At 45.3% G+C, this 10,986-nt stretch overlaps 1 protein-coding gene across 1 annotated transcript; it reads left to right on the top strand.

Moving 5' to 3' along the window:
• Positions 1 to 220: 220 nt before the first annotated feature.
• Positions 221 to 10,622, top strand: LOC132253663 (glutamate receptor 2.8-like). Its single transcript, XM_059736564.1, has 5 exons — positions 221 to 501; positions 7,129 to 8,212; positions 8,816 to 9,095; positions 9,210 to 9,607; positions 9,684 to 10,622. Exons 1-5 carry the CDS (start codon positions 221 to 223, stop codon positions 10,278 to 10,280), a joined length of 2,640 nt encoding a protein of 879 aa, XP_059592547.1. The 3' UTR covers positions 10,281 to 10,622.
• Positions 10,623 to 10,986: the final 364 nt, after the last annotated feature.

Raw genomic sequence — 10,986 nt, forward strand, 5'->3', positions numbered from 1 at the left:
TTGTTGCACTGATGTGTTTGTTGTAGTACGATTTATGTCTTTGCTTTTCTTGCTTGCGTGTCAGCTGGTGAGGGGCCTCCGCGGCATGGCTCAACAACACGATCTTTTTACTCAGCTGCTGCAGACTGCAGACTATATGAGGACCTTCTCCTCTCGACGCCAAGAGATTGAAAATCAGCTGCGTCTGAGAATGGAGGAGGCTGAGGCCAATCTATCCACCATGCGAGAGGAAAATGAAGCCCTCCGAGTGGAGTTGGCTGAGGCGAAGAGTCGAGAAGAATCAACTGCAGGCCGCCTACATGAGGCGGAAGGTGAGGCAGCCCGGCTAAGGGATGAAGTGAGTCAACTATGGACAGAAGTTTCGAATGAAAAGAAACAGAAGGAAGACTTGCAGCTGCGCCTGGATGTGCAAAAAGAAGAACTTGAAAGGGAGTTTGTTGTGGAAAGGGAGGAACTTGCAGCGGATTACCAGCAACAAGTTGATGATACGTTTATCTTTGGGTATCGCTGCTGTATGAAGAAGAACGGTATCAAGCGAGATACCCCTTCGATTCCTCCGGGTGAAGAAAAGAAGCTCTACGAGAAGCCCGCTCCCTGATAGTTTATCTCTTTTTGCAATTTTTCTGCTGTAATTTTTCCTTCTGTATTTTTGTGGTCCGGAGATCTCTTTGTAATTACATTTATTCATATCAATAAAAACATATTTCTTTCTCATTTACACTTGTGTCTACTTTTTATTGATAGTACTGCTTTAAATTGGACACATTCCATGGTCTGAGTAACGGAGTGCCATCTAGCTTTTGTAAATGATAGGCTCCATTTTTGTTTGCCTTAGACACTATGTAGGGTCTTTCCCAATTGGCTTGGAACTTTCCAGCACCTACTTCAGCAGTATTCTCAAAAACTTTTCTAAGTACTAGCGTACCATTTTTGAAGTTTCTGGGCCTGACTTTTCGATTGTAATGCGCTGATGCCCTTTGTTGATAATCTGCTATCCGGATGGTCGCGCTTTCTCTGACTTCGTCTGCCCAGTCCAAATTTCTTCCTAGTTCTGTGTTGGCATCTTCTTGTTTTGCTGCATCGATCCGGATAGTAGGAAGACCTATTTCAGTGGGAATGACTGCATCCATTCCATATGTGAGGGCGAAAGGAGTGTTTCCTGTTGGCCGTCCGGGTGTGGTTCGATAGGCCCACAGGACGCCGGGCAGCTCCTCCACCCACTTCCCTTTGGCTTGCTCAAGCCTTTTCTTTAAGGCATTGATTAGAGTTTTGTTTGTGGCTTCCGCCTGCCCATTGCTTTGAGGATAACGCGGCGTGGAGTATGAATTCCGGATATTCAGTTCCGAACAGAAATTCCTGAATGCAATGCTGTCAAATTGTGGACCATTGTCAGCTATGATGATTTGGGGAATTCCAAAGCGGCAAACAATGTTCTTCCATACGAATTTGGTGACATCTTTATCTTTGATGCTTGCATATGCTTCAGCTTCTACCCATTTACTGAAGTAATCAGTGGCGACAAGGAGGAATTTCTTCTGGGCAGGTGCTGCTGGGAGGGGTCCCACTATGTCCATGCCCCACTGCGCGAAAGGCCATGGGCCTGAGACCGATTTCAATGCTGCTGATGGCATATGTGGAATAGGAGCGTATCGTTGACATTTATCACACTTTTGGACATATGCTGCCGCGTCTTTCTTCATTGTTGGCCAATAGTATCCTTGTGAATGAGCTCTATGTGCCAGGGATCGTCCTCTCGCATGATTTCCGCATATTCCTTCATGTAATTCAGCTAGCACATACTGGGCCTCTGAATGCCTAAGACAGCGAAGATAAGGCCCTGTGAAGGATCGCTTGTACAGGTGCCCCCCAATCAGGGTGAAACGGGCAGCTTGCACCCGGACTTTGTGCGCTTGCTTAGGATCTTCGGGTAAAGTGCCTGCCCGGAGATATTCTGCAATATTATGCGTCCATTCTTGATCATCCGTTTGGTTTGCCTCAATGGTGTTGCAAGTGGAATCTTCTGCGACAGAGGATTTGGCTTGCACATGTATGGGCAGTAGAATGGCTTCTTTGATAGGGAGGGAGGCAGCTATGCCGGCCAAAGCGTCAGCGTGCCTATTGTCAGCTCGCCTAATTTTTTCGATTGTCCACTCGGTGAATTGCTGTAAGGTGCTTCTTACTTTGGCCAAGTATCGCGCCATGCGTGCGTCCTTAGCCTCATATTCTTTCTGGACGTGCCTTACCACTAGTTGCGAGTCGCTGTAGATCCGGAGTTTGGAGACGGATAGAGCAAGGGCGAGGTCCAATCCGGACAGGATGGCCTCGTATTCTGCTTCATTGTTAGACGCGGAGAACCCCAGCCGGATGGCTTGCTCCAGATGTTCCCCAGTTGGGGACTGCAATAAGAGCCCGACTCCAGATCCTGATGAACGTGAGGCTCCATCAACTCGCAGAGTCCACCATTCTTTTTTACTTGATTCTTCATGTTGGCCGGGTTTTCGGGAATATTCTAGCACGAAGTCATCCATTACCTGGCCTTTCATGGATAGCCTTGGTTGGAATTCAATTCCAAACTCGCTTAATTCGATGGCCCATTGTAGCATTCTCCCGGTTAAATCTGGCTTGTGCAGAATGTTGCGAAGGGGTTGATCAGTCAACACGATCACCGGGTGAGCTTGAAAATAGGGCCAGAGCTTTTGGGCAGCGCTTCGAAGGGCTAAGGCTATTAGCTCCATTTTTGAATATCTGGTTTCTACGTCTGTCAATGCCCTGCTGACATAGTAGATGGGCTTCTGCTCCTTGGGTGATGGGCAGCGGAATAGAACCGCACTGATTGCCCATTCTGAGACTGCCAAATACATGTATAGTTTCTCTTTTGGGATGAGGCTGCTCAAGATGGGTGGTTGCATAAGACAATGCTTAATCCTTTCCAAAGCGCTTTGGCAACTGTCTGTCCACCCATGCGCTCCAGCTTTTCGTATTGCCAAGAAGAAGGGTCGCAACTCATCGGTAAAGCGGGCTATGAAACGTCCTAACGCAACGAGCTTGCCTGTGAGACGTTGTATCTCCTTCTTGTTCCTGGGAGGAGGTGTTTCCATAACTGCCTTGACTTGATCCGGGCTGACTTCTATGCCCCTTTGGCTGACCATAAATCCTAGAAATTTGCCAGCACTCACGCCAAAGACGCATTTAGAAGGATTTAACTTCATGCCATACCCTCGTAAGAGGTGAAAAACTTCTTGCAAATGAAGGATATGTTGTTCTCGAGTTTTGCTTTTAACCACGATATCGTCAATATATACCTCTACTGAGTGGCCTATCAGAGGTTTGAAGATTTTAGTCATCAATCTTTGATAAGTGGCGCCAGCATTTTTGAGTCCGAATGGCATGACTTTGTAGCAGTAAAGGCCATGTGGTGTTATGAATGCTGTCTTTTCTTCGTCATCCGGAGACATGGGAATCTGGTGATATCCGGAGAAGGCATCCAAGAAAGAGAGCATCCCTTGCCCGGAAGTGGAATCCACAATTTGATCTATTCGTGGTAATGGAAAACTGTCTTTTGGACATGCGTTATTGAGATTGGTGTAATCAACACAGACTCGCCATTTGCCCTCTTTCTTTGGTACCACCACTACATTTGTCAACCAATCCGGGTAAGATACTTCTCTGATGAATCCGGCTTCCAGCAATTTGTCAATTTCATTTCGGATAACTTTTTGTCTATCCGGATGAAAGCGTCTAATCTTCTGTCGAACGGGTCTGGCTGCTGGAAAAACGTTAAGCTTGTGAGAGGCAATAGAGGGATGAATTCCTTTCATATCCGAATGTGTCCATGCGAAGATGTCATGGTTGCTTCGAAGGATATTTTGTATGCTCTGAGTTTCTTCTTGTGTCATGAGGGAACTGATGTTCGTGAGGTGATCGCTTTCCTCCGAAATTTGGATTGTTTGTAAGGGATCTGCTGCCGGGGGATCTTTGTCCGCCGGACCCAATAATTGCTATTGGTCGTGTGCAATGCTGGGTTCAGGGGGAGATGCATCCTCCTGGCTAGTTCCCGCTTCTCGTGCTATTTGATAGCACTGTCGAGCGGCCAACTGGCTGCCATACAAGTCAGTTTGCCCTTCGTTGGTGAGGAAACTCACCATTTAATGATATGTGGAAGGGATGGCCTTCATGTAGTGAAGCCATGTGTGTCCCAAGATGACATTGAAGGGTGATAACTCTTGTACCACCGAGAATTGCACGTTGAGAGTGACTGGGCCAGCTTGGACCGGCAGTATAATGTCTCCTAAGGATGTGGTTGATGACCCGTTGAATCCGGATAAGATTCTTCCGGGGTTTTCGAGACCTGCGAGACTATGTCCCATATGGCCAACGACTGATGCTTGCACCAGATCGGCTGAACTGCCTGGGTCGACCAAGATACGTCTTACATCGAAATCTCCTATTTCTAGGGAGAGGATGAGGGCGTCGCGATGTGGCTGTAGCGTCCGGGTGGGATCTACTGGTGGGAAAATGATTGTCCCATCTATGGGGCGAGGGCCCTCTCCAGTGAGACCCGGCCGGATGGAATTAATGCGTTCGCGTATTGACGCGGCTCGCAGCAATTTCTGCCTTTTCCGCCTGGAATCGTATTCCTCGTCAGATGGGCCCCCGTTGATATAGTTTATGACAGCCTTGGGGGCGACTGGGGTCCTCGGGGCCCTAGAGTTATGATGTTGAGATGCGTCCCTTCCTCCAGTATCTGAGCGGAGGTACTGTTTTAAATGTCCTACTTTGATGAGCCTTTCAACCAGATACTGGAGGGACCGACATGTCTCTGTTGTATGACCATGGTCTTTGTGGAAGGTGCATTTCTTGCTGCGGTCTCTCATGGATGGGTCCGTTTCGAGGGGTCTAGGCCACCTGAAGTCGGACAACCCTTGGATCATTGGAAGAAGTTTTTCGTATAACACGGATAGGGGTGTGATGGGCGGCCTATCCGGACGACTCGGCCCGTCCTTCCTCCGGTCAACTGGTTTTGGCCGGTCCGGAGGTTTGGCATGTCTGTTCGCGTCATCTCTGGAAGCCCGTCCGGCAACCAAAACTTGCTGAGTGGCTGCACGTACGTCATCTTCGAGCATTGAATATTTGTTAGCACGTCTGAACAAATCGTCCATCATTGTAGGAGGCTTTTTGGCCAGCGATTCGAAAAATGGAGTGCCTGGACAGATGCTTCTCTTGAAGATCTGTAGGACAGCATCCATGCTGCAAGCCTCTATTTGAAGTACGGCTTGGCCAAATCGTTTCACAAATTCCCTCAAGGATTCGTTGTCTCTCATTTTTATGTTCTGGAGGGTGCTGATATTCTGCTTGTGTCGAGCAGAGCACAAGTACTGTCCCACGAAAGCTTCAGATAGGTCCCTGAAATTGTCAACAGAGTTAGGAGGTAGGCGATGAAACCATGAGAGGGCCTGCCCTTGAAGGCTGGCGGGGAATACTTTGCATAGCAATGCATCGTTGCCAATATCGAGCGTCATAAGCTGTCGATAGTGCATGATGTGATCGAAGGGATCGTTGGTCCCATCGTATGTGGAAAACTTTGGTACGAGGAATCCCCTTGGGGGCTCGTAATGGGTGATATGAGAGCAAAAGGGCGTGGAGAGCACGTCATCCAGCCTTTTGCTGATGGAGCCAATGGGTGGCTCGTTTGGGAGGTTTCTCCCAGCTGGTCGTTCCGCTAGGTGTGAGTGAACGTTCCGCATCGCTGGGGTGACCATGGGGTCACGATGCGGAGATACGTTCTGCACCATGGGAGCGATCATAGGATCGGGGCGTGGTGCCCGGGTCGTGGCTACTGGTGGCCTTGATCTCCCAGGCTCTTGTGGGCCTAGTCTTGCGCGCATAGAACTTGACAACTGTGATTTTCTATCACGTTGTCTCTTTGCTGAAAAATGAGTGGAATCTGAGCTTTCCTCACTGGGAGCTCGAGGCATAGGTGTACGTGGCTCATGGGGCCTTGCGTTGTATGCTCTTGGGACAACTCCTGTTGACCCAGGATATATTGATTCTGGCTCTGGCCTTGAGTTTGCCACCTGGCCTCTTGAACGCTGACGACGAGGAGAACCTGACGTTGAGGCTTGAATGCGTAACACAACGTTTTCTTCCCTTAACCTCACCGTCTCCTGGAGGAGAGCTCTTAGCTGTTTTTCGCTCGCCAACTGTCTTTTTTCGATGGCCTGACGCCATTCGAGATTATCTTCCTCCCCTCTACCGGATGATCGACTTTGGGAAGGTGTGGCCATCTTTGCTAGTGACTGAATCAAAATAAAAAGTAAAGCTTCCCACAGACGGCGCCAATGTTGTCGCCTCGCGTATCCGGTGGTCCACGTTGCTGCTAGATGGATGGACACGTGATCCTCAACACACAAGGGGTTCTTGATTCAGCGGTTGTACCTGCAAAAGGCATCCGGACAGGGTGTCCGGACGCACCCTCCGATGGTTTTGTTAGTCATGGTAAGAGAGAGAGACATAAATCAGTTGGCTTTCTACTAGGTCTCAAGAGGTTACCAGGGGGATCCCCTTCTTCTGCGTGTGAAGGCATATATATACAACTTCAGGGGTACTGCTCCTTTCATTAATGGTGAGGAGATATTTTATGTTGTAATGATGATAATAGGTGTCAGTAGGAGCATTATCATCCTACGAATGGCTGTCAGAGACCATGGTAGGTGATGCGGCTGTCAGAGATCGTGGGAAGTGGTTATGTAGAATGATCGTGGGAAGTGACTTGCTGTCGCTTCCTCTTGTCTTCTCACTCTGCAGGTGACAAGATGTGGGCCATGGCTGCTTGTTGTGATTGCGTGTAAGACTCGCTTTACTTTATTTGACCATTCAGACGATTTATATCCGGGTGGCTCATGCTGATTATCCGGATGTGTTGTGGAGATTATCCGGATGTCTACGCTCTGCCAGCGTCGTTTGCTCTTCCTTGGATAGGAGAAGCTGAAACGTCGTTTGCCTTTCCTTGAGGCGGTCCGGATAGGATAACTGCACCATGCATATCCTCAGGGGAATCCGGATGATGAAGGTCCGGCTGATAACACGTGCCACGCGTCACTATGAGCTGCGTGCCACGTGTTTCCCAAGGGGAGGGGTCCCTACAATAATAGGGCCCGGATCATCGACGCAGGCCAACTTCATGATCAGTCTTGGAAGCAAAGCTCGGGTGCCCATCATTTCCTTTTCTGCAACAAGTCCCTCTCTTTCTTCGCTTCAGAGTCAATATTTTATCCGAGCTACCCTAAATGACTCAGCTCAAGTACCAGCAATAAGGGCAATAGTCCGGGCCTTTGGGTGGAGAGAAGTTGTGCTTATTTACGTGGACAATGTGTATGGCGATGGAATTATACCTTATATGACTGATGCCTTGCAAGGGATCGATGTCCGTGTCACTTACCGTAGTGTAATTTCTCCATCAGCCACTGATGATCAAATTGGTGAAGAGCTTTACAAGCTGATGACAATGCAAACTAGAGTTTTCATTGTACACATGTGTACACCTCTGGGGTCTTACCTTTTTACCAAAGCAGATGAGATTGGAATGATGGAAGAGGGCTATGTTTGGATACTAACTGATGGGCTAACCGACCTCTTGAGTACTTTGGATCCCTCAGTCATTGACTCAATGCAGGGGGTGTTGGGCGTAAAGCCTCATGTTCCAAGAACAAAAGAGCTCGAAAATTTCAGAGTCCGATGGAAAAGGAAGTTCCGGCTAGATCATCCAAAAGATGAGACCTCTGAGCTGAACATTTTTGGATTATGGGCTTATGACGCTGCTTCTGCACTAGCCATGGCTGTTGAGAAAGTTGGGGCAACAAACTTCAGCTTCCAAAAGACTAATATTTCCAGCAATTCGATGCTTCTTGACACCATTAGAGTCTCTCAAATTGGTACAAATCTTCTCCAGTCACTGTTAAGTACCAAATTGAAAGGTCTCAGTGGATATTTTCAAATATTTGATGGGCAACTTCACTCGACAGCCTTTGAGATAGTTAATGTGATTGGGAAAGGGGAAAGAGGGGTAGGATTTTCAACTAAGCAACATTTCTTTTCTTCACTAGGAAGACTTTTCTTTGTTAACCACACGATGGTTCAAAGACGCAAAAGTCTCCATGAATTAAATTTCCCCCTTGGTTTAAAAGTGACGCGTATGACCTATGGCACTAAGAAATAATGAGATGTAGAATGGAAGGCATATAAAAAAATTAAGGTTATCTCCAAGAAAATCTCTGACATATATGGTCCACCTTTCTGGTATAACAAGATTTATGATTATTTCACGAATTCTAGAATGTATGGGACCAAGGGGATGTATTTTCCTTTTTTGTGCGTACCTTGTTTGATTTCTGATAATATAGTAGAAATAGAATGAAACATTAGAATCATAAAATTTTAATTATTGTGAAATTCAGCTCTAGATTTATTACAAAATGAGGAAGTTCAAGCCATCATAGGACCAGCATCCTCCATGCAGGCCAACTTTGTGATTGGTCTCGGAGACAAGGCTCATGTGCCCATCATTTCATTTTCCGCAACTAGTCCTTTCCCTTTCTTCGCTCCGGAGTCCATATTTTGTCCGAGCCACACTGAATGACTCAGCTCAAGTACCAGCTATAATGGCAATTGTCCAAGCCTTTGGGCGGAGAGAAGTTGTGCTCATTTACGTGGACAACGAGTATGGAAATGGAGTGATACCATATCTTACTGATGCCTTGCAAGAGATTGACACCCGTATCTCCTATTGGGATACCATATCTTACTGATGCCTTGCAAGAGCGTCATTCATCCATTAGCCACTGATGATCAAATCCTCGAAGAGCTTTACAAGTTGATGACGATGCCAACCAGAGTTTTCATTGTACACATGCTTACACCTCTAGGCTCACGGCTTTTCACCAGAGCGAATGAGATTGGAATGATGAAAGAAGGTTATGTTTGGATTCTAACTGATGGGTTAACTGATATCTTGAGTACTTTGGATCCATCTGTCATTGATTCAATGCAAGGAGTGTTGGGCGTGAAGCCTCATGTTCCAAGATCGAAAGAGCTTGAAAGTTTTAAAATCAGATGGAAAAGGAAAATCCAACAAGAATATCCAAACAAGAAAATCACTTTATATTGATTTTCTGGAGTTGATTTTCTTTTTCACACTTAAATTTTGTTAACAGAGGAGAGAGTTGTCAGCAACTTGGCTCGGTTTGTGGTGATCATATGGCTTTTTGTGGTGCTGATTCTTACTCAAAGTTACACAGCCAGCTTGACTTCAATGTTGAGAGTTCAACAGCTCAACCCAACCATCACCGATATAAATGAGCTGATAAAGAAAGGGGAGCGTGTAGGTTGCCAACATGCCTCTTTCGTTCATGAATTCTTGATCAAATGGATGAAATTTGATGAGTCCAAGCTTGTAATCTATGAGTCACCAGAAGAACTGGATGAATTATTTTCAAAAGGTGGAATTGCTGCTGCATTTGATGAAATCCCTTACATGAAGACTTTCCTCCCAAAATATTGCTCCAAATACACTGCAGTGGGACCAAGATACAAGTTTGATGGGTTTAGATTTGTAAGTACTCTCTCCTAACACACGTACGTGTATAAATTTTCATACCGAGGTTTCTTATTTTTTGATAATTTTTCAGGTGTTTCCAAAGGGTTCACCCCTTGTAGCTGATGTTTCAAGGAAAGTCTTAAACGTGACCGAGGGAGCCAAAATGCTACAATTTGAGAAGGCGTGGTTTGGGCAAACACCCAGTTGTCCAGAGCTCACCAGCTCAGTTTCTTCAGACAGCATCGGGCTTAATAGATTTTGGGGCCTATTCCTCATTGCTGGAGTCGCTTCATTTGTAGCTCTCATCACATGCATCATCACATTCCTTTATGAAAATAGAGACGCATTAATAAACTTGAATCCCTCATCTTCCATATGGAGAAAATTTAAAGCCATGGTGACACGCTTTGACCACAAAGATCTTAGGTCCCATACTTTTAGAAAAAGTGATCAACTTCAAGACAAGAGGCATCAAATCCATGGATGCAGCTACACCAACTTCCCTCCAAGTCCATCGAGCCTTTTGATCCCAACCGCCAACAATTTTGCTTTCTTCGGAGAACAAGGAACACCTTCTTCTGGACATGCTGATCCAGTCGGTCCAAATCGGCGGATGTCTCCACATATATTGTTTGAATATGAGCTTGCTAATATAAATCACGAGCAAACGAAGACCGCATGTAATTGAATAACCGATAGATCAATTCGGTTTCCTGTGGTCCTTATGCCGGTGGCACAATTACCCACAACCATGAATTAAAAAAAAAAAAAAAATGTTGTTGTGTTATAGCCATACGCATTTCAGTTAAATGATTGTTCAATGCCAACTATTTGCTATGAACAATAAATTCTGTCAAATTTACGAATTTATTGTTGCCTAACGCAACAGGTCAACTTCTTGTGCTTTACAGGCAAAAAAAAAAAAAAAAATCAATATTTGTGGTTGACATTGCTTCCCCACACACAACATCTTGATCAATGGAGGGAATGTAAAGACATATATTCATTTTCAAGGTTATTCTTTAGTGCAGTTCTTTTTGTTCCTATTTGAAAAGTAAAACTATAATTATAAGATTTTTTGGAGATCTGTGATGATAGTGAAGGACTCTCCTCTCTTGTACCATTCTTTTAATACAGTAGATTTCCTTCTCTGATTATGGTTTTTTTGGTCAAGAGTTTTTCAGGTAAATTTATATGTTTTTATTCTTTTTTTTATTTTTTATTTTTATTTTTTTATTGTCTGTTCTCATTATTGTGTAACATAATTCATTAATTCTGAATGATGTAATTTTTTGTGAGAATAAATAATTTTTATTTAAAAAATATTTTAAAAATTATCATTTTCATTCCAAGGGTAGCCACATATCATCATAAACCTATTAAATTCCATGCGT

Source organism: Vitis vinifera, chromosome 4 (genome assembly GCF_030704535.1).
Source record: "Vitis vinifera cultivar Pinot Noir 40024 chromosome 4, ASM3070453v1".
Classification (NCBI taxonomy): Eukaryota; Viridiplantae; Streptophyta; class Magnoliopsida; order Vitales; family Vitaceae; genus Vitis; species Vitis vinifera.

Coding starts and splice junctions, on each gene's coding strand:
- LOC132253663 (XM_059736564.1), top strand. CDS start 221: ATGCGAGAGGAAAATGAAGCCCTCCGAGTGGAGTTGGCTGAGGCGAAG. Junction 502..7,128: donor GATGATACGTTTATCTTTGG/GTATCGCTGCTG, acceptor GTGTTTCCCAAG/GGGAGGGGTCCCTACAATAA. Junction 9,608..9,683: donor AGTTTGATGGGTTTAGATTT/GTAAGTACTCTC, acceptor ATAATTTTTCAG/GTGTTTCCAAAGGGTTCACC.